General features: G+C 46.7%; 2 protein-coding genes across 2 annotated transcripts in view; one reads left to right on the top strand and one right to left on the bottom strand.

The window, feature by feature from the left end:
• Positions 1-7,624, top strand: part of TMEM39A (transmembrane protein 39A) — a 20,370-nt gene extending 12,746 nt beyond the window's left edge. The window contains exons 3-9 of the mRNA XM_072881832.1: positions 1,075-1,297; positions 2,709-2,792; positions 4,197-4,339; positions 4,836-5,184; positions 6,004-6,191; positions 6,720-6,840; positions 7,391-7,624. Of these exons, the coding sequence (XP_072737933.1) occupies positions 1,075-1,297; positions 2,709-2,792; positions 4,197-4,339; positions 4,836-5,184; positions 6,004-6,191; positions 6,720-6,840; positions 7,391-7,624 (1,342 nt within the window). The remainder of the gene's footprint in view (positions 1-1,074; positions 1,298-2,708; positions 2,793-4,196; positions 4,340-4,835; positions 5,185-6,003; positions 6,192-6,719; positions 6,841-7,390) is intronic.
• LOC140660693 (uncharacterized) lies at positions 7,391-26,279 on the bottom strand. Its single transcript, XM_072881785.1, has 20 exons — positions 26,062-26,279; positions 25,906-25,962; positions 24,209-24,246; positions 22,815-22,955; positions 21,170-21,232; positions 19,870-19,990; positions 19,347-19,439; positions 18,129-18,289; positions 16,938-17,023; positions 16,638-16,721; positions 15,339-15,401; positions 15,123-15,200; positions 14,942-15,030; positions 14,167-14,203; positions 12,759-12,907; positions 12,479-12,541; positions 12,092-12,167; positions 11,346-11,430; positions 11,128-11,215; positions 7,391-10,561 (listed from the first exon to the last, which is right to left on the bottom strand). Exons 1-20 carry the CDS (start codon positions 26,218-26,220, stop codon positions 10,451-10,453), a joined length of 1,842 nt encoding a protein of 613 aa, XP_072737886.1. The 5' UTR covers positions 26,221-26,279; the 3' UTR covers positions 7,391-10,450.

The raw sequence follows: 26,279 nt of genomic DNA, 5'->3' as shown, positions 1-26,279 counted from the left end.
TGTGAGTCCCCCTCCTATGTGATAGAAAGGCAGGGCAGGAGGATGCCTATATTCTGTTTTAGCCCTGCTGGCTGCAGATGAAACTAATTCTCACAGTTGGCAAAGCTCATCTCCATTTTCTGGGGAAGTTGGGGGCTTGAAAAAGGAACACACGGTGACATTTAGATCTCCACATTTAGCACAAAGACTAAAAATGCCCAGTGTTGCTTCCTTCCATACGGAAGTTAGCAGACTAGAGAAGCTATTTGCTGCATGTTGAGGCCCTGATCTACTTGGTGTAGGTTCATCCTTACAGAGACAAGACATCCAAGCCATTTAGCTTTGGCCTTTAAAGACTTCTCTGGCTGGGACAGATGGATGGATGGCAGAGTCTTAGATTCTTGAGGAACAAGTAACTGTGTTGAGACCATGGAGTCAGTGCCCCAAGGTCCTGGGGGAGTGTCACTTACCCTGGTTTTGCTCAGACACAGCATAGTTTATGTCTGAACTTCCTCCAGCAGTTTAGTCTGCTGGAACTTTTAGTTGTCCTAGCCTCTGAAGGCTAGGGAAGAAGGAAGTGTGAGAACACTTGAGAGGTCAGCCTCTAGGAAGTGGCTGAACTCATCTGTTCCATTTCTAGTTACCTCTCTTTTAAAAAGAGAGGAACTCTAAGCAGAAAGATGATGGGTACTTTGCAATACTGGAGGAGGCTGGGTGCTACTGTAATGTCCTAGTGATGGGTGGAAGGAGCCAACATTAAGTGCTTGGCAAGAATCCTCAATGATTTTTGCTTGGACTTGCTTCCTCACTCTCTACCTCTCTTCCTCCATCTGCATGTTTACTGAAATATTGCTGGGCATGTCACAGCACCTCTGGCAGACCAATCTGTTGTCTAGAGAAAATGCTGGATAAGGGTTTTGAGCTAAGAAGATGAAGATCACCAGTCTTGCACCAGAAATATGAAAGCAAGACTGCTGCCGTCCCTCCTCTAGCAATGCCCAGTCCCAAATTCACAACCCCAAGCACTCCATGTCCTGGAAAGTGGTAGAGATGATGTAGAATGTTTACCAAGTGAGTAGTATTTGTCTGCTTCAGGAATGGTAGTGCCATCAGCCTCTCTGCGCCTCCGATCACAGCGCTGATTACTCCAGAGCCTGTACGTCACTGCCGGATCCCTGAACTGCCATTGGATGGGAGCCTTCTCTTTGAATTCCTGTTCTTCATCTACCTACTGGTAGCCCTCTTCATTCAGTACATCAACATCTACAAGACTGTCTGGTGGTACCCATACAATCACCCTGCTTCCTGCACCTCACTGGTGAGTTCACCAGCAAATGCCATCACTCATACTTTGTCATTACACAGCTTCTTTCCATGCTTCTTCAGTCCAGGAATCACCAAGCATTTGACATTAAGGGGGTGAAGGGGAGTTTGCATGCACCCCCATCAGCCAAGGCCATGTCATCACCCATTTTACAGGGGAGAAAATACATGGAAGGTGAGAAAGAGAGAGAGAGAGGTGTCAGGAGGGCCCCTTCAGTGGAAATTTCTTGCAGATACTTGCATGGCCTGGCTAGCTCCTAGGGTTTGAAATGGAGTTGAGACTCCAGGAGCCTGCTGTGGGTGGCCCTTCCCAGTAAAAACAACAGAGCCTGAGAGAAGGGAGATGATGGAAGTTTTCCTTAGGATATCACAGCCCATCAGCAGCAGAGGAGTTGGGGAGGGGGTCAGATCCTCAGCTTACATAAACTTTCCAGTCTCCTCGGTTTCAGTCTTCTTCCTGGTCAATAAGCTGCACAACATGGCAGTGACCTGTATCTGAGTCAACAAACCTCATCTGAGTGAAGCTAGCCTCTGAAGTGGTCCTTCGATTTAAATTGTGTCCTTGCTGCTTGGAGGCATGAGGTGGTTCCTTAGTTAACTACACCGACAGATGGTGCTGGTGTTCCAGTTATCCAGCTATTAGTTTCAAGTTCAGCTATGCGATGCTGGACATAGCTTTCTTTGAAGAAAAAGCATTCTGTTTCAGGCTCCCTACCTTAATGGTCACTTGTTTGTTCCCACCAGAAGTCAAGTATTCTTTTTCACCCAAAATGTCCTTGAAGTCCCAGACAGCAGTATTCAGAGTCTGCTAACTGTTCTAGCCAGAACACATTTGATGGCTTCACTGAAAAATCATAAGGGGTCCAAGAGCTGTATCTAACTTGATGCAGCTGGAGCCAACATTAACTTCTAATGCAGATCTATGGCCCGTGACGATGACATTTCTCAGATCAACTTGATTATCAGGGAGCACTGGTCACTACAGACCATTTCTGAAATCAAGAGCTAAAGTGAGCTGGTGTGCTCTGGACTCCATTTCAGCTGCCCTTGCTCTGGTTGCTCAGTGGCTTTTCCCAGAAGAACTTGCAAGCTGTTCTCCATAGGAGGATCCTGGTCCTTGATGGCCCTTTGACCCCAAAAATACCTGCCTGAAGGGTGGGGGTTTTTTGTTTTCTGTGGAAATCTCTCCATGGGAAGGAATCTCCATGTGGGGAAGATCTTGCTTCTGGAGACATTCCTGTGTTACTGAAGTTTATCCTTTGTCCCTCATCCCTAATAGAGAGATTTGGGGAATGCTTACACAAGGTCCTAATGCACTCTCAGCAGCCAGCTTTCCAGTCCCACCCCAGCTGGGTCGTTTCTGAGTTCCTTCCCCTGGTGAAGACCTTTTCTCTTTCCTCCTTCAGAATTTTCACCTCATTGACTACCACCTGGCGGCGTTCATCACAGTGATGCTGGCGCGGAGGCTGGTGTGGGCCCTCATCTCTGAGGTAACATTCCCACTGTTCTCTCTCCTGCCTGTAGTACAAATTGCAGAGCATGACTGTCCATGGCCTGAGAAGGTTCTGCGAGTTGGATAGCTGGAGGGTTTCTTCCCCCAGAACCAGTCTGGCTGTGAAGGACTAAGATTTTGGCCTTTCTGCCTTGGAGTTTTCTCCTTGAACCCATTCATGTCCTGCAGTATTGGGTAGCTCTGTTGCCTCTGCAGCTAGAAGGAGATTAAATTGTCCCACTTGCTTCTGTATCCTTGCAGGTGCGATACTGTACCTCACTATCTCGTGCCAGAGAAGTGGCTGAGAGAATTGCAAGTCAGGTAGCAGAAAGGCAAACAGGGAGGTTAGCCAAGACTGGCAGAATGAACAGGAGACTAGAGGGGAACGGTCAGGAGGAGGATGCCCGAGTACACTAAAATGAAATAGGAATGGCTGGTAGAACTGCTTTTCCAGTCCTGGTTGCTCCCTAACTCTGAGGCTCTGGTCATGTCACCTCAGATTTTTGAGACCCTCTCTGTGTTTGTGAGAGCAGAAGCAGGCCAAATACATGTTTGAGAAAGAATTTCCATTCTCTTCAAAATGACCTGTCCACTGAAACAGTTAATACAACTCCAGGCTAAGCAACTAAGCAATAAGTTTAAAAATGAATAAATAAAATAAAGGAACAGTTGTGTCCTGTTGAACAGGTGAATGGAGAAGATGGGATCTCTGAAGTTCTCTTTTCATCTCTGATTCCTACCATTTTCATTTATGTTCACATCCTCCGTAAAGCCTCCCATAGACTGAAATTTCTGCATTGAAACCTTCCATGCAAGTTCTTGCACATCCCATCTATTGGCTCTAACCCCTAAGAATCTTTTCATAGTTCAGTTGCCTTCTCCCTTCTGGAGATTGGAACTTTATTGCTGTCCTTTTGAAGGTGGTACCTCCTTACTAGACTGCAGCCTGTACATCCAGTAGAGATGAGTGGTGGAAATCTAGTTTTGGGATTGCCAAGGTACACCATCTTCTCTTCCCTCAGCTGAGAACTGTGACATTGCAGTTCTTTAGGAAAATGAATGGTGAGACCTGATCCTTCTAAAGGAAAGAGCAAGAGGAAATGTGTTTCAGGCTATCCTGGACTATCATCAGAGCAATACGGGACTTTGCAGCTCTGATTTTTAAAAGGCCCTCTTTTAGTCACGCCCAACAACTTGTGCTTATTTGAAACTTTTGGATTCTGCCAATCATGAATAAAATCAAAGGCATTCATCTTTCTAAGAGAGTCAGTCTCCTACTTCTGGGAGGAAAAGGGCAGCTTCCTGGCACCCCTCTCCCGGCTCCTCCTCCACAGGCACCCCTGGTGCTCATGTTCTAGCATGAGTGTTACAGGGCTGCTGAATGTTTCTTCTCCATTTGCAGGCCTCTCAGGTGGGTGCGACATCAGTGATTCACTACATGGTGCGCCTGGTGCTGCTCACCCTCTGTGGATGGGTGCTCTGCTGGACTTTGGTCAACCTCTTCCGCAGCCATTCTGTTCTCAACCTTCTCTTCCTGGGCTACCCGTGAGTGACACCACCTTATACCTTCAGGGTGGGGGAAGCATAGCCACTTGGGGGTGACGTGAGTCACCATGGGAAGCAGAGCTGTTGGCTATAATCTGTCCCCAAAAGACATGCAGACAAAAGTCTTATCATCTTACGATTAAAGGGGAAGTAGGAATGGCTGGGGATGATGCAAGGAGGTGGCGCTGAGCTTATGAAACAAATTGTCTGCAGTATGCTGTTTGCGTGAGGGGCCTTTACTGTGACTGAAGACTGAGTCACTGGGATCACTGGTTCCACAAATGGGATTTAAAGAAGCTTCTTTGCATAGCTGTCTCACAGGAGTTTTCTCCCCTAGCCTCTAAGTGGGGAGAAGGCTTGGCCACTAGCTTCTGGAGTGAGGGTTCCTATGTGGTGTCCCTCTCGTAAGGGCCAACATCTGTCAAGAAGGTGCCCCTTGCTTCATGTTGGGACAGCTGTCATTTCAGCCCTTTTTTTTTTATTTCTTTCACTGCAGGTTTGGTGTCTATGTTCCTCTGTGCTGCTTCCACCAGGACAGCAGAGCACAGCCCCTACCTGCGGACTGTGGTTACTTGGTACAGGACCAGATGGTGGATGATGGGGCTTCAGCTGTCAGCAGCCTGGTCAAACCCAAAGATTTCCTCTCGCTTCTGTGGGAATCCCTGAGAGAACAGTTCAATAATCCTACATCTATCCCTACCCACAGCTGCCCCCTTTCCCCAGATCTCATCCGCAATGAGGTGGAGTGCCTAAAAGCAGATTTCAACCGCAGGATCAAGGAAGTTCTCTTCAACTCTCTCTTCAGTGCCTACTATGTGGCATTCCTGCCACTGTGTTTTGTGAAGGTAGCTCTTGCCTGGCTCTCTCTGTGCCCCTGCCCGCCGTCTCCTTCTGAATGTTGTGTGAATTGCTGCCAGGCCAGATTCCTGGTTAATTCCCCTTTTCTCTGTCTCCCCTTTGGCAGCCCGGATAGCGGAGCATGGCTGCATACGGAGTGCACTAGTACTGCTCCTGGTTGGCGGATAGGTATTGCCATAAATGTGATGCACCTCTAGTCCCATCACCCCACTTACTAACTCCCCTTCTCCCACCACCTGTCCTAGGCAGATGGATAGCTGTGTTCTTCCTAGAAAAGGGAACCTGTTGTTACCTGTCTCAGATCCAACATCCTGGCTTTTGAGTGCTTGGATCAGAGGCTTTGGTGTTCAGCCGGTTGGAAAACAGAGCCAACTAGGATGCTTGGCAAACTAAATCCAAGAACCTCTTGTCAATGTGGGGGTTGTATTTTTTAATCTGTCTTTTTTCTAACTTGAACGAGCTCCAGTTGGTGTAGTGAAACAGGCAGGGCTCCACAATACACATTGCAGCCTTGGGGCAATTGGTGCTCCTGGGGCAATTCTGTGGCAAGCAAACCCCCTTGTATCTGCTGCTGGAGGAGGAGAAGCACCAGCTGCAGCATCATCCCCCTGCCCTTTCTCCTTCAGGTCAAGGAGAAGGGAGTCTTGAGTGTTTCCTAAGCTGTAACCCTCTGAAATCACTGGTCCAAAAGCGCATGCCTGTAATGTGTGGTGTGGGTCTGCTGGATGCACACGCAGTACGTCCCTTGTCATTCCCTCCTCCGTTTTGTGACAGTGGTGCCAAGTTCTTGTCTGGTCTCTTTGCAGAGCACCCAGTACTACGACATGCGCTGGTCCTGTGAGCACCTCATCATGGTGTGGATCAATGCCTTTGTCATGCTCACCACTCAGCTGCTGCCTCCCAAGTACTGTGACCTGCTCCACAGATCAGCTGCCCACCTTGGCAAGTGGCAGAAACTAGAACACGGTTCCTACAGCAATGCTCCACAGCATATGTGAGTGTGGGGATGGGGAAGGGTTGGCATGCCCAGCAAGAGGCTGAAAAGACATTCTAGTAGATAAGCATTGCTGATACTTGCTTATCTACTGAGGAAGCTTCCCCATTCACCACAGTGCCAGGGGTCACAGGTGCAACTCTGCTGGTCTTTCTGTTCCCTAGAAATAGAAACATCTGCTCTAGAGAGCTGTCTGAGCTCCTGTGGTCACTGCTGGTTCCTTCCCAGAAACAAACACTGAGATTTTCTTGGCCCCTGGAGAAGTAGTTTGTGCAGGGGCAGGGGGTGGCCCCCTCTGCTGCAGTGGGCTAGGTTCTTGCACTGGTTCTTGCACCATTTGTTCACATTACTCAGTCAGAGTCCATCTGGTGGGTTTGTGATCACCTCTCTGTGCTTTTCCAGTGGGAGCTGGGACATGTCCTTGTGGCAGAGGCTTTGGTATTTTTCAAGATGCAGTCCATTCCTGTGAACCCACATTCAGGGAGTTGGGAGCACAGATGCTAATGCTCTGGCATTCTTTCCCTACAGCTGGTCAGAAAACACAATATGGCCACAAGGAGTTCTGGTGCGACGTAGCCGATGCCTGTATAAAGCAGTTGGGCCTTACAACGTAGCAGTGCCTTCAGATGTGTCCCATGCCCGCTTTTATGCAAGTATCTCTTCTCTTGCTTGATGTGTTATGATTGTGGGAGGGAGGAGAGGCTCAAACCTAGCTGCAGCAGAGCAGATTGTGTGGAACAGAGTTCAGTGCTGTGCAACAGCCTGTTGCTGATAAACAAAATACCTGTTCTCAGCAGAGGGGCTTTCCCATTGCAGTATTACAGTGATGTCTGGGCAAGATGGAAGCCACAGCTGCCTTGTCAGTGCTTTCTCACCATGGTGACACAGCTCTCACATCAGGCAGTGGCATATTCTTAAGAAGGTTCTAGTTAACATCTTCCAGGGAAAAGGGAAAGTATGTCAGCTGGCCAATAGGTTACTTCACCCATCCTCCCCTTCTCAAGCAAAATTATTTTATGTGCTTGTTTTTTAGGCTGCTTTCCCTAAGTAGCAGCTAGCAGTGGCTGGAGTATGTTTTTTCTGTCTAGCATAGTGGTTGCTAGCTCAGTGATGCCTGATAGCATTATACAGTGTTAAAGTTGGGAGGGGTATGTGCAACAAATTATCAAAATCTGTCCTTTTAAACTGTTTCCCTGCAGTTCCTTTTTCACCGTCCATTACGGCTGCTCAACCTGCTGATTCTCATCGAAGGCAGTGTGGTCTGCTACCAGCTCTACTCACTGCTGCGCTCAGAAAAGTGGAACCATACCCTCTCCATGGCCCTTATCCTTTTCTGCAATTACTATGTCTTATTTAAGCTCCTCCGGGACCGGATAGTATTAGGCAGGGCATACTCCTACCCACTTAACAACTATGGACTCAAGGCACACTAGGCCGGCCAAATGTGTACCCCTTATCTTTCCCTTCCCACAGGGCAGGGAGGGAACCTCAGAAAAAAAATATTTTCGTACAGTTCTATTTTTTTCTTGCGGCGTTTATAAATATTTAAAATATTTTATATTTTGTATACTATTGTTTTTGTGGGGTGGGAAGGGAACCAGTGGCAATTAAATGTCGCTTTATAAACAAGGTGTTATTTTATATATATAAAAAAGATCAATGTGTATATACTGTATATCTCTACCCATACATATATCTATGTGAAGCAACAGGATTGTGTGTGTGGTCACTGTGTCCGCTTTGCTCACACAACTGCCTTGCTATTGCATACTGTGGGGATAGAACTGCTGTTAATTAGGAACTGGTCTGCTGTAGAACTTGGATAAGCTAACAGCCAGGGGAAGAAAGGAAACATGGGAGCCTTTCAACCAGGATGAGTAAAGTTTAGCTTAGTAACCTCAGTACCAGGGAAGTCTTGCACTGGAAATGTGCACTGATGTGATACCAGTTTAGGGAAAGGGAGGAAGCAGTGTGCAGAAAGACAGACTAAGTTACTGTCTGTCAGTAGAAGCTCTCAGTTCTTTCTTCTTCCCATTGTTAGCAGGATAGAGGTATAATTTTAAAAAAAACAGCACACTCTTTACAGTTGGACTCAATGATCTTAAAGCTCTTTTCCAACCTAAATGATTCTATGATTCACTTTAGCTCCTATCTATCTTCTTAGTAACTTCAGCTCCCTCACTCTACCCAGAGAATGAACTAAATACTGAAATTATAATTTCAGGGTAGTGTATCATTTAGGAAGGTATTTGAAATAAATAGTTTCATCTACCAGGATGGTAACTGATTATTTTAAACATCCATCTCTAATCCCGTGAGTAATAGCATTAAATTAGGGAATATTCAGCCATTTCCTTCAAGCAGTAATGTTCCTGGCAGAAATTTATTATTGTCAAATGTTTACCAACTCCCTTATTGCTATACAATGCATTTCAGCAGTGTTTCACTCTAAGGTATGTTGGTAGTGTTTAATAACTTATCATTAATAATAGAGGAAATACTTTGCAAAAGCAAAGCAAAACTGTTCTTCATGAAGCTGAACTATACTAGAATCTAGTGAAAAAATACTTGTGGCAGTATCACATAATTGAAGATAAAAGACAATATCAACCATATAATTAAATTAACTGTGGATGCTGGTGACAGCTGATGGTAGGAGTCGATGCTTTAAGTCAGGTAATTAAGGAGTTAACTTCAGCCATTAGTAAAGTGCTAGCTCTGTTTAAAGAGTGGATATGTATGGGGAAAAAAAAACCCAACAACCTGTACTGAGTTTGGGAGAAACTACAACTACTTTCTGTTCCTTCTTTTCTTCCAAGCTAAGTAAGAATACAGCAATCTTCTCTGCTCCTGTCTGTAGGATAGCTTGTCCAGCAGCCTGATCACAAGCCCAGGATACCTGATGAGGTAGGCAACAGGAGATGCCTCTGAGCATTAATCCCAAGCTACTTCAAAACAAACACAAATGCTTAGCTTTGGTTACTCCTAGGCCTCCTCTTATCTTTCATGAGGCCCTAGTGCTGCTGGCAGGACACAGGTACTTGGGAGTTTACAGCCTGGGGGGGCCTTTCAATGAACCACAGTACTGTGGCTTAGAGCCATGTCATGCTTTATGTAGTAGAGCCTCATGTTTAATCTGTGTCTTAATTCTACCTTGATTACTTCAGGAAGTATATTTGGGTAAGAGGGAATTGGCTTCTTATCTAGAGCAAACTCTTTGCTGCACGTGGCTTTGTGCAACACCTTCCTTGCACCCAGCTTCAATTCTTGCCTGTAGCTCAATACTGTTTCCTACTTGCAGTACCACACAAATTTCACTCGTTTGTAACAGCTAGCTTGGCACCCCTTAAGCAGTATTTCACAGCATTACCAGTTTCTTCCATTTGGACACCTAAATGATAGTAGGCTTATACTTAAGCGACCAGTGGGAGAAAAGAGGCTTTCCAAGGCTGAGCTCGGGAAATAGAGATGTGCAACAGAAAGCCAGAACCCTGAACCAGGGCTTTGGGTCACAGGGTTGATCGGGGTTCATGGTCTGCTTTTTCCTCCCCTTGCATGTAAGGCTGAAGGTAGGTAGGGCTGCTAATGCAGTGAGCACATCCATACTTAGTACAACAGTTAGACTGACCTTACACTGTTTGCAGCATAAGGGACAGAAACACAGTGACACTTCCATAGCTATAGGCTTTCTATTTTGCTCTGAGGGACTATCTAAGTAAGGGGCCACAACACACACTACCTAATTGCAGGTATGTTAAGATCCTCCTCATTCCACGGAAGCTAGGTGTTAAGGGAAGCTACCTCTCCCCCTCAAAACAGTACTTTTGTTATATCCTGGAGGAGGAGGAGGAGTTCTGTGAGGTTTAAGGTCTAGGGATTGTATATGTCCATGCACAGTAGTATGAACTGCCTGCATGCAGTCCTGTAGCTGCAACTGTCTTCCATCTTTATATAGGACCCCTACATGGAAAGAAGTTGCAGAAGATAGTTGCAGCTTCCCTTTTTGGCAAAAACACAGCAAGGAACGAACTAGCACAGTTGGTCTCCCCAGTATAAACTGGGCCATCCAATAACAAACAGGGAGCAGAAATGATGTCAGCTCAGCATCAGTGCCTGCTTAGATCAGTGTTCCTCCCCATTCCTCAAAGGGGCCTGCTAACTAAGCCTTATTCAGATGAACAGTGAAAACAAATCCACTCTAATACTTGGTCAGGTCAGACTAGGAAAAGAAAGACTTATTCCCCATCTTGGTCACTCTGTTATGCGAGGATGTCATAATAAATGGATGGTTTTTTGGTCTGGTAACGAAACTGCTCTAGGTGCAGGCCAATCCTCAGAAGAACAACTTCATCCCACCATTTTGCCATGACCTGGGAGAAGAGGAGAGAGGCAGAGAGAGAAGGGGGGGGAGGGGGGAAGTAGCATCATCACATACAGATGTTCTTGGAAGCCCTGCAAAACATTTTTTTTTCCCCCAACAGCACCAAAAGGACACATGCTTTTCTGTTTTACCCCAGTAAGTATGGTATCACTGCATTTGGGATAAAGGCAGCTGTGTGACTTTTAATTAAAAGACATGGACCTTTCATTTAAATGGACCCATTTCAAGAGGGAGAAGAGCAAGGAAGGGCTTAAAGAAGTTACAGAACTGAGAAGTAAGGAAAAGGGGGGAAAGAGTAGTGACAAATAGTGGGTACTGATGCAAGTAGACAGGGAGACAGAAATCTATATCCCAGATACCTGAAGAGTCCCTCTGCCACTCAGGAGTGAGTTACTCTGAGGCAAGTCTCTTCACCCACAAGTTAAAACTTCATTACCAGTACCTGCCAACTCCTCAAGTGTGCTGTGTGGAACAGCAGGAACCTGGTTACAGTGGTTCAGGACAAAGCCAGCTGGGGATATCGTGACCCAGCATTCACAAAGAGCCAGTGCTCACCTGGAAGCTGATAGGAAGCCCAGCAGTAGAATATCCAATGGGGACCACAAGGCCTGGAATCCCAGTGAAGTTACCAAGCTGCATGAACCTGGGGGAAAAGCTGTTGTCAGCATTCCTGCCTTGGGACAGCAGCAAAGCCATCCTTTTTTGGGAGAGGCAGCTAGGATCGAGCTGTTTCTAAACTTTTGCTTACATAGTGCAAGCAGCACTCTTCTTACCTCATGGACCGGACTGTGAAGGACAAATCGCTGCTGCCAGTCAAGAGGTCAGATTCATAGATTCTTGGGGCAGTAGAAGCAACAGCTGTGGAGGAATCACAGAATGATTGAGATTGAAAGGGACGTCAGGAGGTCATCTTGTCTAACTTTCTGTCTCAAGGATGGTCAGCTAGAGCAGGTTGCCCAGGACCATGTCCGAATGGCTTCTGAGTATCCCCAGGGATGGAGATTCCACAGCCTCTCTGAGCAACCTGATCCAGTGCTTAAAGAGCAAAGGAAGAGTCAGGCAGTGACTTCTTCAAGGAACAGCTCAATTCATTAAAGCCACATGTTTGATATACATTGGTGATGCAAACTCATGCCCCTGGAACGCAATCAAGTCACTGGGATTTATGAATTAAGCAGTTAGTTTCTATTTAGATCAAGAACATTTGCATACATAAGTAGATATGCAGTCCCTCCTGTGTAAATGTGCTGGCTTTGCAGCTCCTGTTTCAAGTACCAAGAAGGAGTTTCTCACTGCCATGGATATAGGCAGTAAGTCTAGAAATACACAGCAAATCTAGAAATAGACAGCAGTCTTTCTAACCAGGCTGCGTTACGTTCTAAAGGCTTGAGGCACAGCAAAGTCTTTGCACAAAAGTCATGCTTTTAAAATTGGAGAAGGAGAGTTAATGGAGTAACTGTTCTTAAAATGCGCCACACAGCTGTTGGGGACCAGAGCTCTTTGGCAAGGCTGCCAATACCTGGTGTAAGGATACAGTTCACAGTGGTGAAGATCTCTCGCAAAAATCTCATGCTCCGAGTTCTTTGTCGATTTGCCTGCAAGCAGAGAGACTACTGTCTGACCGGGCCCTCTTGGTTCATGAGGCTCATATTTGATGATGTCAGACTCTGCCCATCAGAGCCTATGCCTTTGCAAAAGAAGACACCTTTCCTGCAGCCTGGAATCTACATGCAGGACACCAACCCACATGGCATGTCCTCTGTGGTGCCCCACCTTTCACAGCAGAGGGCAGTACAGCTGGGCGGTATCTTTCCACGTGTATGGGGAGGTTAAGAGAATCCTCTACCCCACCTTTACAATTTCACTAGGTGCTTCCCTTCAGCCTTCACCAGAGTGTGTTCCTTACCGTAATATAATCCAGAGCTGTGAACTGGGAAGCCAAGGCCAGGTTAGCCCGAGTGTCCAAATTCTGAAAGGGAAAACATCAATCATGGCTCTGCTTGCAAGAAACTGAGTGGGACAGCCCAGGAGTTCTCTTCCAGGTCTGCGCTCCTGTATCAGTAGTCATCCAACAGGTGGTTTGTCATAAAAAAAAGCAGGAGACCCTCAGGTTTCTCACTGACATGACACTTGTTCTGTGTCAGCCAGGACAACTACTGCCACTGATCCAAGCTGCTGCTACTTACCATTTCCTGGAAATGTTTATTGAAGTCAGGTTGCAAGAAGTCCCTCATCTCACTGAGAATGCAGATTACATGTGCTACTCGCACTTCCTCCATCTCTGGAAGAGACACTTCAACCACGCTGGCTCCTAAACTCTGCAGGTGCTCCACAGCTGAGTACAGAACAGGTAAAGCACAGACAGCATCCTTGAGTTCACCAGACTTCATAGAAGGGCTGTGAATCCCCACCCGCTTGAGAAGTTAGAGACCCCATAGGCCATTACAAGGCAAGCATCTTCAGTGCATCATGTGGCATGCAGACTGCTGCAGCTGCTTCTCATAGGTAAAAGCCTTCAGCCTAACTAGATCTCGATGTTCCAGTAGGGGCTGGCAGACAGGTTCCTAACATACCTGCTACATTTTGGCCAAGTTCATCTCCTCCCTCTAGCCCCCCAGTTATCCCAAAGAGTAAAGGTGGACTGACAATGCTTCCCTGAGAACTTGACAAGACCGATATTCTATCAGCATGAAGTGATTATTTAGCATCATGAGATTCCCATTCAAAGCCTCTTCTGAACCACAATGGTAGAGGAACCCAGGGGATACTCAAGAGACCAGGTCAACAGTACAGGTTCACTAAATCCTGATGCACTTTAGCAAGGGTGAACACCAATACTTTGGGAAAAGTGAATCTTTTGCAGTCTAAAAAGAATCCCCTTTCTTTGACCCCAACTTCTTCATAAATACCCAAGCTTGCCTATTTCACTGGCTTACGGTGCATCTCTCCTAAGAAAATGCTACACACGTAGAAGCGTGAGTGTCTATGGAAATAAGGAGGCTGAAGAAAATCCAGGCAAACAAAGCCTGAATACTGTGAACTATCTCAGCTCCAATGCATAGGAGGCCAATTACTATACCAGGCATTGTAGAGTCTTTCTCCCCCACACCCCCCCAAGTACTCACCAGGGTCAATTTTGCTTAGTCTAACATCTGACAAAGCCACCCTAAAAGGCACCATTTGGCTGATTTCAAGGAAATAACAGAGGACTGGATACATCACAAAGACCTAGCCCTGTCTTTCCTACTGAACTTTATGTTGTGAAACAAGTCCCTCCCTTAAAAGTCTTTTACCATTAAAGCTTGCAGAGTAAGTATTACTGAGCACAGATCTGTCTTTATACAGACAGAGGCTTAGCACACTGGACTGCATTCTTCCATTGTAACCCAACAAGCCTACAACTGCCAAGCTTTTTAACCCTCAGCAGTCAGGAGGGCTTCCCTAACACAAAGCTACTGCTGTTTGTCCAGCCAGACCTCTTTAAGCATCTGCCTTTAAGGACTTGAGGCAAGATCTTTTTAATGCATAAGAGGAGCACCAAGTGATACCATGACATCAGACAGAATAAGAGACTGACAGACTTTTCCTCTTTACCTTTCTCACAGATGGACAGGACTTCAGCATCACATGCCTAGAGAAAGAGAGGAAAGAACTAAGTAGACTTTAATCACTGCCCTCCTCTCCTTGGTGAGCACACTCACCAGGACTTCGGTCTTCATGGAGCTTTCCTTGCTCCTGTCCCTAATGGCAGTGAAACACAGCCCTCCAGGACTGCCTTATACCACCTGCTCCAAGAAAACAGCTTGCAGGTCATACCCCTATGGAAAAGGAAAGGTCGTCTTTTCCAGAGGAGAGGATATTCCTCCTCTGCACTGGGACAGAGCCAGAAAGAGTCCTTATTTTCCTCTACGGAAGAAATCCTGAGCACATTTGTGGGGTTGCATTACAATAGCCAAGCGGTACTAGCTTGCAAGCCCAGTTTCTATACTGGAATGATGAAATACCACTCAGCAGCCACAGCATTGTCACCAAATGGATACACTAATTTTCCTAATTTGATTTTAAACTAACTGGCTTTTGTAATCAGTTCAGAAGCATTGCTTCCAATAGAAACAACAGTACGAGGAAGCAGACTGCCATCAACTGTACAGTCATTACCTTTACTCATCCCTCCAACAGACTTTTACTCAAAAGGCTGACTTAGGAAAAAAATCTATCCCTGTCGATGCTTTCACCCAGGCTATATTCTCTTCCAATTATAGGACTAAATATGAGAAGGTCTAATGATGACAGGCAAGAGAACAGTGAATGCACTGAATTCCTTCAAAATCTCATTTTGCAAAGCAGCAGAGAGACAGAGAACAGGCACCTTAAAAAATGTCCAGTCCACTCCCAGTTTTAAGCCTTTCAGGTCAGGAACACACATACCAGATAGGGTTGCTTTGGGCTGGTTTAGTCCTGCAGGGAACAAACAAGAGTTCCTCCTTTTATCTAGGATACCTCTAGGAAGGCAGAGCACCTGGGCTCAGGGAGGGAGAGGGCTCACCTACCATATGGATAGAGTGGATCCGGCTCAGCAAGGATACTGTAAACAATAGCTGCATCTGCCACTGAGGTACAGATAGGGCCTGTGAAAGAGAGATCAGTTATAAAACTGTGACAAGGGGTAAATAGTACCTTCCTCCCAAGGTCTTTTGTAGGCACAGATTGCCTCCCGTGTGAGAACACCACACAGCAAGGTCCCTGTGGAGCACAAGTCCTCTTACCTACACTGACTGTGGAGTAGGAGAGTGGCAAGCTGCCATGAGAACTGATGCGCCCAAACGTACCTAGAGAAAAAGAAATGGGCAGTTAGCTAGATACCAGCAGTCGCTGGTAAGATCTGACCTAGATTGCTCTGGTGCACCCAGTCGGTAAGCAACACAACCCTGCCAGTCACTTTATGTCTGTCGTTTCAAAGCCCAGTTACTCATCTTTCAATACCCTGTTCTGCTGACCACAATCTGTCTCATCAGTGAAATAGATGCGCTCAACAAATAGTGAAACTGTTTTCCCCCACAAGAAATTATTTAGTTGAGGGGAAATATGTGCAGGGACATTTTGAAATACAGGCATTTATATATGCAGAAGCAGCATCTATGGTATGGAGGATGGAGAGGCAGGAGGCAGGACTATCAATAGCAGGAGATACCACACCCTGGGAGATCTCACCCACTTCACCAGTGAGACTTCGTGCCTAACATCAGTTGTCTTCTGCAAGTACTCGTATTGCCTTTCTGACCAGTTACATTTTTGTCATCATCATCATTATCTTCCTCAGATGAATCAAGATTCATCAAGTTGATCACATGTGAAGGATGGAAAAACAGAGTAATGGCTGAGTATCTGGTCTCAGATGAAGCAGCCAAGATCCTTCGGAATGATAAAACATTCCAAAAAGTCAGCACCTCTTCCAAGTCACAATCCTGCCTTGCTACCTTCCATGCTGTAGACAGTGCTCTGTGCATTTCTTACGTCCTCTGCACATTCTCCTTGATTACATTAATTCTTACTGCAAAAACTGCATTGCTACTTCTTGTAACATTGAGATAAGAGGGAATGGCTACATCCTGATTTCATACAAGCCTATTACCAGGTTTAACTTACCAGATACAAATCTGAGCAGTGACAGCCTTTCCATATAATTGGGGTGATGGCAAACCATCATAGGTGGAGATGCTTTTCACCAACTCACTACAGATACCCAACTATGTTGGGAACACCTCCCAGCAGAGAAGGAAGATTGAAGAGGGACGAGTGGGTACAAAGAAAAGCAACAAGCATGTTTTGTTTAGCATTTGAATCAAATAAGTTAGGTTTTTTTGTACATCTGTTCAATAGCCAGTACTGAGAATACTTCCACTCTGCCAGTCCAACCTACATGACTCTCAGAGTGTTACATTCCAGAATTTCTCTGGTCGAGTTTTGCTTGACAGGAATTAATGGACTGTGCCCGACTTGTTTGTGGCATTCTATCTGATACAGCAGACAAGACACACACCCCCTCTATGATTAAAAGGCTCTACCTTTCAGCCCCACCACACCACAGAATGAAGCAGGAATCCTCACAGAGCCACCTCCATCTGTGCCAATAGCCACTGGGCAGAGACCTACAAAAAAACCCACACATTGGCCTGTGATCAGAGATGTATCATGTTGCCCTGTCCATTCTACCAGCAGCTGTAGCCAAGACAGCACACAGAGCTCTCTGTTCAGCTAGGAGTTCCCTCCAGCTTCTAAACCCACTCATAAAAACTAAATGCCTGAGGTACTTTGGCTCAGGACCTTCCTCCCACCACCCCTGAACTCCATGTAGGACCACCTACCTGCTGCTACAGCTGCTGCTGACCCACTGGAGCTCCCACCTGTGAAGTGGTTAGGCTTGTAGGGATTCCTAGGGATCTTGTGGTACCTGAGGCAGACAAATAGTGTTGAATCTTTTCCGAGGAAGGACCGCGTGCACTACAGGGCAGGAAAAGATCCAGAAACACAGCTCAGGGATTCCGATCACTTAGTAAAGAGATACCTTTCATCCCAGATTGTGCTATGTCCCTAGAAAATAAGATGCTAAAAAGACTTCTGCCTCAGAGTCCAATCTCTTGTTACCATAAGCAGCCTATCCAAAAGAGACACTCAAAGCAAGAGAAAGGATGCCACTCCAGCAATTCTGTCTGCGACAGCACTGTACCATTACTGCATGCCACAGTGCAGTATGAAATTCCAAAAGGTAGAGCAGTTGGTGGCCAGCAATTCTTACAGACAAGCAAGTCAGCATCCCCAGCTCTGCCCTTTATCCCAGAGCAGCAGCTCCCAAAGTCTCCCGTCTGACCACAGTCCCCAGACACCAAACAGACTTGCCAGGCGGCGGAGTATTCAGCCAACCTCACAAAGTGAGAAAATGCCTGGCCACACTGTTGCAGCTCAGGGGGAGCCCCAGTTCCATCCAGCTGCACATGCACGAAGCATGGCTCTGCACATGGCTTATCAAGGCTGTGAGGACCACTGCTCTGGAATAGCAGTTCTCAGCGTGGCTATAGCTGGAGAATTCACAACAATAAAGCAAATTCCAGTGAACCTGTTTTAGCTAGGAAATAAAACCACTACATTCTCCTGAGATGACTGTACCTTTTCTCACTGTTCTGGGCCTTTAGCCATTACTGTGACTGAGCATTGGATTATTATTTATTTGTCTTCTGTCACTGCTTTTGTCTACCACTCATCCTGTAAACATTCACACCTCCAGGCCTGTAAGGCCTGGCAAACCAAGTTCCTTACTCAGCAGACACTTGGATCCTCTCCTTCCTTTGGTTTCAGGAGCCTTCAGGCTTCCACAGCTACTCTGACCCTCAAATCTACAATGCTGGGTTTTCATACCCCCAGGGTTCTCCCTGCACAGGGTGCTTCTGTCAGTTTTATTCTCACATGCTTGCCCTACTTTTGTACCCTTCCCTGTGAGTTCTGGACAGGCTTTTAGGTCTTTCTAGACCCAGGGAAAGAGAGGGGAAAGGGATTTTTACCTGTTAGGGTTGCATCCAGTTGTTCCAGTCCCTAGTTCATGCATGTTTGAGACCCCAATAATGATAGCCCCAGCCTCTCGCAGCTTCTTGGCCACAGTAGCATCTTCTGTTTCAGGCTCTGTCCCAAGGTACACTGTTCCCACTCGGTGATGGTAAGGTACCTTAGCAAGAAGACACCTTATTATTAATTGTAAAACCCTGGCAAGGTAGGCAGGCACATGTGCATGCTTCACATGCACACTTCAACTCCACAACAGATCCCAAACATTAGGACCCACAGAGTTAAGTAAGGGCTAGGAAGCTTCACTCTTCAACTTGTCCTGTGTTGGTTTCTGTTAGGACAGACACTTAACCCTGCAACATTTGGTCTTTCTCCCATGCAGAGGAATCCTTTTAACACCATGATACAGAAGAGCAGAAACACAAGGATGGTGAAAAAGTCTGCCTCCGTGCAGCAATGCAATTGCTATGCCCAGAGGCTGCAGAACAGTCACCTTGGCCCCACAGCACACAGGAGCTCTATTATTCATTTTTCTGCAGACAGAGCTGCAACATTTCAGATCTGCAGTGCCTTGAAGCAAGGCACCGAGATTAGATGGATGCCAAAATACCAGATGGACTCATTGTCAGGGTATGCTAAGTACTCTTCACTTCAGTGCAGCAATGGAAGAATCTGTACATAAACAGGACTCCCACCGTATGGGTAGGTCTCTGCAGAGCCTACAACAGCTTGATGGCACTGCCAGGAGTATTTAATGGTAACTGTTGTTAGGCCACAGGCAAAACTCCTTGTGAGTGGGAATTTTCAAAGTAACTTGCATATTTCTGACACAAGTATGTCCTTTAAGGTAAGGAGAGAGGGATGCTTTGCCAGTGGAGCAGTCAGTGCCTGAGAAATATAGACAGTTACACCCACCACTACAGATGCTTTTATACGTTCTCATTTCATCATAAGAGGGACTTGTTTCCCACCCCCACCCGCTACTCCCCATGGATTAAAGAGATCAGTACAAGATATGGAACATGTCTGCTGTACCAAAGATCTGTCTTCGCCTGGCAAAACTTGTTAATCCTACTCATTACAAACCCACATACTACCCCTTATTACAAACATATTCTCAGGCTTCTGCTGAGGAGCTGGCCTTAAAACCATGTCACTGTGAGTTGTCCAGGTTGCACACCTACAGCATGAACTGACAGCTAGACAAGGAAACTCACCACTTTGAACTCTTCTTTCAGACACACCGGGATGCCATCCAGATAAGACAGGGTACATTTATTCCTGTAACGAGCAGTGGAGGCCTCAGCCATCTGCAGAGAGGAAAAAAAAAAAGTCTGTTATATATATTTAGTCAAGTTGAAGGTCATTACCAGTATCAGAACAGATACCAAAAAATGGTGCTCTGAGGCTTCTACTAAGCCAAACTATAAAAGTTTCTTTCCTCTTCTACCATATGCTGATGGGAAACTACTACTTGGAAGCATCTATGTTAATGGATGCTACATAAGCACAGAAGTCCTGTTTTAAACACAGTCGTCCAGCAGGAAATAGATTGCTGTAATGCTACCTCTCTTTGCAGGAAGGAAAGCAAACTTGTTTGTAGTCCTCTACACACGGAGGGAGGAAAAACGTACATATTTTTCTGTGCAATATATCAGCAGAAGAGCCTCTGCCCCTTCTAATGGATGCTACTGCTCTTGGGGTGGCAGAGGCCCCTTTCCTACCAGAGGTAGATATTACCAGCATTATTTGCTCCTGGTCCCATTGCACTATCGCTCTGAGTGGGGGCGTGGATTTGTCGCAGTCCTCCAGCATGGCAATGATGTTCTTTGCTACCTGAGATGGCGTCAGCTTCCCACTCCTACAGGACAGGAGAAGTTGGGACCTTGTTACCAGACCCCCACACCACACCCACACACAGGGTTTGTCTCTCACATAGCAAGATGGCAGCTGCCACAGCTGTAAGCAAGAACTAGACAAGAATCTGTGTGTGGTGATGATTTCAACACAGTTGACACCATCAAGACAGGAGACTCCCTTCCCTGAGGGGAGAATTTGCCTACACAGCCCACCCCCAAGCCTCACAGTAGGGGCAGAAGCTAGGAGAGTTACCCAGATATTCCTGAACCACCAGATAAACAGGGAAGGACAGCTGACAGCTTTACAGAGAGCCTTCAAGCTCCTGAAAGCCTGAGGCTATGAAACTCCCAGTATCATGAGCTAAGACCAAGAGGCCAGCCCCCTTTATACAGGCCTCCCATTACAAAGAAGGGGCTCCCAGCAGTACTGTCATAACCCACCTTTAACAAACAGGCCTTCCCTCCCTTCTGGCAAAAGGCTACGTTACACCACAAATACATCCTATCTCTGGCTGACATGAAAGCCTCACAGTCAGGGTGCACCTATAACACCAGACTGCAGTGTCAGCCTTTTGCTCCAAGGCCACAGCCTACTGACAGAGGTGGCCCTTGAGGAACACGTGCCAGGAGCGCAAGAGGATTTATCTGAGCACTCCACATCTGGCACATGTTCCAGTGGCAACCAGGAATTACCGAGCAGTCAAAAGCTTGCAGAATCTCAGAGTCAGGGATGTGCTTCCAGCTGTTCCCGAGCTGGACATATTTACTTGGTGAAAGCAGTCAAACTGCTCACAGGAGCACAAGCAGCTGGGGAACCAAGGGATACTTCAGAGACCCACAGTATGTGCAACTCGCATCATCCAGATGAACCTTCCTCTCCTTCTCACTCATGTGTTTGGGCAAACAAGGTATGTAGAAATCTCTCCCAGAGAAGACTAACAATAAGCCAAGGAAAACACTATTTAAATATCCTTGCAGGGCTTGTAAAACTTGTGCCAGCTCACCCTGTTGGCTTTCCTTCATTATTCCATTAGAGGGAAAAGATTGAGAAGGGTGATGCTAAACAGTAGTACCTCAAGGACAATCCTAACAAAGAGATGCCTGAGAGCTTGTGGAACAGTAGCAGCCCACAGCAGGGGAACATACGAGACAGGTTGCTCCCAGACCACAATTTCACCTACCGGTAGCAGTACAGGTAGTCTTTGATCCCTTTGAAGTTAAACCCATTTCTAGCAGAATCAGACCTGCAAAGACAGGATTAAAGGGGCAACTGTGAACCATCAAAGCCACCTCGGTTTAGACGTGCAGATTTCAGTATCACAGTCCAATGCAGGCTGGACATCACTCACTTCCAGTAAACCTGCTGGTAACCATTTGGACTGCTAGCCTACACATTTCAGCTCACACTCTATCAGACTCCTTGCACACATACAAGACACCAGGTACACTAAGGGTGCCACAGAAATAAGGGGTCAGTCTTGCTGACATGTTCTAGTTGCTTCGTATTTCTACTGCAATACAGCAGTCACTAAACTGTTCAGAATTTATTCCAGGTTTACATTTGCTACTCACCACTGGAGCATTACAGAATAGCTAGAATATACTGGTAAACCTACTCCCAGGCTCTCTGTCCCAAGTTCGGTCCAGATAGCCAGCAGCACATACAGTGTGTGGTGCAGGAGGGGGAAGAGACTTTATGCAGCACACAAAGATTCACATCAGCGAACTGCTTAAAAACTAAATCAATGGCTCTAGCACATAAGAAATAGACCATTTCTCATCACAACAGGATGAACGTAAGATCATCTGAAGAGCTAGCTGCAATTACTACTCCTGTGATGTCTCCATATCATCACCCAAACTGGAAGCCATACCCTGGAATAGGACAGCATATGGCACTGTAATGTGCTACGCAGGGAAGAGGCAAGGCTCCAGTAACCTGCCCTGTAATACTCAATATATCACTGGTGGAGCTGAGAACACAAGAGCCAGAAGGCTGCACTCACCCTGACCAATGCCTGCAGAAAATACATCCCTTCCTCTAAAGTGAAGGAGCTGAAAGTTTTTTCTTGCTCTAGCTTAAGAACTCAAGCAGGGAGCAAGCTTAGTCTTGCTATAAGCAGCAATACATACAGAGAACCCACCCTCTGAGACACTGATGAAGTGCAGCTCATAGACGTCTTCAGCAACTACTGGATAGGCCCCCAAGTAAGAAAACCAGATGGGTAGAGCATTCAGAGCAGCCCAGCTGCTCCCACCTCAGCATCAGCCTCAGTGAGACAAGCAAGCCTGAGTAATGTTTCACCTGGATTCTAGTGGGATTTAATCAAGTACAGGCTGCAATCAAGAAGATGAACAGGCTTTTAACCAAGCAACCTAATTAACAAAGCCTAATTTCTTGTGGACCGTTTTCTTTATACCCTGCATTCCTTCTCTCCTCTAAGCAACCCGTGTTCTCTTTGAGATTCCTTGCAGGCAAGAAACAGCTCACCTGCAAACTCACTTAACAGGATGTATGTGGTTGGCTAGCCAACCATTAAGTGTATCTGCTCTAATAGTGCAACCACAGTCCTGGCAAGGGCAGAACTGGTCTCTCTCCCCAGTAAGCAGGCTCCCTGAAGCTTGTAGAAACTTCACATTGCTTGTAACTACTGGAAATTTGTAAGTTATGAACGGAAAGACAACTGACAGCACAATTTGTTTTGTAAAGTAGCCGGGCGTGGAAAAAGATTTTAATCCAAATTACTGACAATGAAAGCTTCCCACTAATATAGTAGTGCCAAGACGTGTGTTCTTCCACTCCACTCTTACACATCACATACTGACCTTGTATCTATCAGCTGCTCAATAATATCCAAAGTGCTTTTAGCCTCAGGCTTGTCTTCCATAACCTCCGCAGCAACCTCCGGGATAAACGTGGGATCTTCATGAATGTCAAGTGAACGCATGAGCGAGAAGTTGTTCAGCCTGAAAGAGAGTCACTGCTAGAGTTTGCAAGCTCTACCATGACTAATTTTTCAGACTGTTCAGAGGGAACCTTACCCAAGAACATTTTGTCTTAACAGTCTGCTCTCACAGCAGGGAGTTGCAACAGCTACAAGATAATCTCTCTCACACCTTTCCTAAAGGCAGCATCAAACCTATTCTGCTTGCTTTGTTAAGGCTTTGTTAAGCCTCCTACCTCTTGACATAAAGCCAGCCAGCCTCCATAAACCCAAGCTGGGAAAGAACTGGTGAAAGTCTTTGATTCACTTTAATTAGACATATCACCCACAGATCAATAAAGACAGGAATGGAGAGGAAAAGAAAAGGAGAAAGTAGTATAAACCATATGTTCAAGCACTAATCCTGTTAAAACAAGCACCTCTTCAGACTTTTCCATGACCTGCTTCAACATAGTTCATTTGCAACCAAATACAACAGGGATTGCAGCACGAGTCCAGGAATTGCAACAAGTAATGAAGCAAGGAAGTCAAGACCTTGTCATAGATGTCATGAAATGATCTGCCATATAACAGCAGTGACACTCGTCTGGGTTTGATTCACTCAAAAAGCCCATGCCCCAAGTAAAATTTCAGGGGTACCAATTGTGTGTAATACATTTCTCAGTGTCTTGGGATCTGCACAGATGACCCATCAAATGACAGGCAAACTATACGAGCCAAGTGTGAGCTTGAGGTTCCTGACACCTCTTACCCAAGTGGCTCTTAGTGCAATGTACACTTGAAAGCACAGTTTCTAAACAAAAACATAAATGAGAGAGGAGAAAAGGCTGACCTAAAATGGTGAATATCATTAAGAAGAACATGTCTGGCCTCATTTCCCCACTACTACTATTCTTTTACCACCAATAAACACAGCAGATTCACACATCCACAAGCTTTGAAAGAAAGACTGCTCTTTAGCAAATGAACAGAAAGGCAAAGAGGCAAGCTGGCAAATTTGGTTTCTGTGCACCTGCCCGAGTATGAAAAAAGGTTAATTTCTTCTGATAGAGACCCACTCAAACCAGAGTAGTTAAAAAACAATAATCTAGTAAACAACATCTATGACAATCTTGCTCACTCTCCAATCAAGTTATGCAGCTTCCCTCTTAGAAAAGGTCATTTCAGATAACCTGTAAGTGGTATGCAATGCAAGCCCCTTTTAAAAAAAAAAAAAAAACAACACACAAAAAACCAAAACAAAACTTGGAGGGGGAGAAAACTCCCCACTCTTACCTTATTAAGAATGGCAGTAAGCAGATCTGTCCAAAAGCCTAGAAGTAAGCAGAAACATTGGTTTGCAGTTACTTTGACCCGAACACCTTCCTCACTAGACAAGGAATGCTGAATGTGCTCACAATTGCTGCAGTCTCAGAGCACCCTAGAGAGCATGCAATGCTATGAAGTAAAAAATAGCACAAATGCTTGTATTTCAGGCCACAAAACTGGCCTGAAATGCTTTCCCCCCACATCTCATATTTATATAATTATAAGGAGTGTATTCTTCTGGCTCTCCTGCCTTTGTCCTTCCCTGACTCAGCCCGGAAAGCCTGAAGTTGCGGGTTGTAACACTGTTAAGAGACATCCATATAGCTCCCATCCATTACTTTCTTCATGTTCTGCAGATTATGCAAACATTGGATAAGGTAGAAGCTTATTATTATTTTGTTTATCCCACTGTTAGGATCTTTCCTGTCACTCAACCAGCTCCTGCAGTAAACCAAGTCAACTTAGAAAAGCATGGGAAATTTAGAGACTCCATGGTAAGGAGACAGCTGAAAAGACTCTTTGAATACCTTGATTCCCAGTGTAGCAATACCAGCAATCGCAAATTGACCAGCCTTGTTCTAGCCTGTCTTAATAGCTCAACAATGGACTTCAAAAACCTGTTAAGGGATGTACAAATACAGTACGAGTCTGAAGCAAGGCTCACACTCCTAGATCCATGAAGTGATATGTTGCCTCACACATTACATAAGAATTACAGTCTCTCTTTGAAAACACGTTGCTCCTAATCTACATCTAATCTAAAACAGCACAATCTTGTAGGAGATTGAGAATCTCGCGTCCCCCTTCTAAGAGGGATGTTAGGAAAGGAAACAAGTCCAGGGCCACGCAGCAGAAGCAGCCACATAGCAAAGGATAAAAAGGTATTCTGGTTGTTATACCCTGGAAGAAAGCCACTTGTAAGGTATTCTTACGAATAAACACAGCCCATCACTAGCTTTCACTCCAGGCCCAACCAGCCGCCAAGCTCTCTGTAACAGGTCACACTGCTGAAATGAGACTTTCGTGCCTAACCTTGATACTGGCTCAAAAGGAAAGGCGCAGCTGCAGCAGCAACAAAATCCACCTGCTTTCTGGTGGATGCTGCTGCAAGGCACTCACTGCCGAGAGGACGCCGGCTTTTCTCCCCCCAGCACCCTGCCATGCAGCAGTCATGTCTCCTCCACAACGGCCTCGGCAGGAATCAACCCGCAGGCTCAAAGGCACACCACAGCCCACCCGAGGAAGAGCACTGGGGGACAGCTGTCTTCAGCGCCTTCCTGAAAACGCCACTCGGAGAGCTGAAGGACCCGAACCTCTTCATGTCCGACAAAAGCTGGCGGTGGCTGTATTCTGAGTTTGATGTCGGCTTCAGGCTCTCCACACCCAAAGACACTCACGACACCCTCACCCCAGAGGCCAGCTCTCTCTCTCCCCGCCTGGGAAACAGGCTGAACCCCAAACCACGCAGACAGCCACGACCTCCCTACCATTTCCCAACAAACGCGAGTTTTACCTTCCCACCGAGACCCCCTCCCTCCGAAACCCCCGGCAGTCTTGGCTGGTTTCCCCCAGCAACCTCGGGTTTTACTGCCTTGTTTACCCAGCTTCCGCAACGCCGTCAGGTGCCGGGCCCGGGCGGTGACCCGGCCCCGCGCCCCACTCACCGTGTTGGCCACATGGACGAAGAGGCGCAGCCCGGTGCCGCACAGCCGCGGGGCCCACTGCGGAGAGGAGGCGAGAGGTGAGCGCCGGGCCCCGGGCCCCGCTCCCCGCCGCCGCCCCCCGCCCGGCCGCCCCCCCGCTCCCTCCCCGGCGCTCACGGGGTCCCGCGGCGGACTGCGGCCCCGCGCCTCGGCCCGGCCCGGCTCCCGGCGGCGCAGCGCGACCCCCGCACTGCCCGTGTGCCGCCGCACACAGCAGAGGTAGGCGGCAGCGGCCGGCAACAGCAAGAGGAGCAGCAGCAGCAGCGGCGGCGCCATGACTGCCCTTCCACCGAGCCCGGCGGCGGCGGCGAGTCCCGCCCGCTGCCGGGGCGGTG

Source organism: Ciconia boyciana, chromosome 1 (genome assembly GCF_034638445.1).
Source record: "Ciconia boyciana chromosome 1, ASM3463844v1, whole genome shotgun sequence".
Classification (NCBI taxonomy): Eukaryota; Metazoa; Chordata; class Aves; order Ciconiiformes; family Ciconiidae; genus Ciconia; species Ciconia boyciana.
This window is presented reverse-complemented; position numbering and strand designations above follow the sequence as displayed.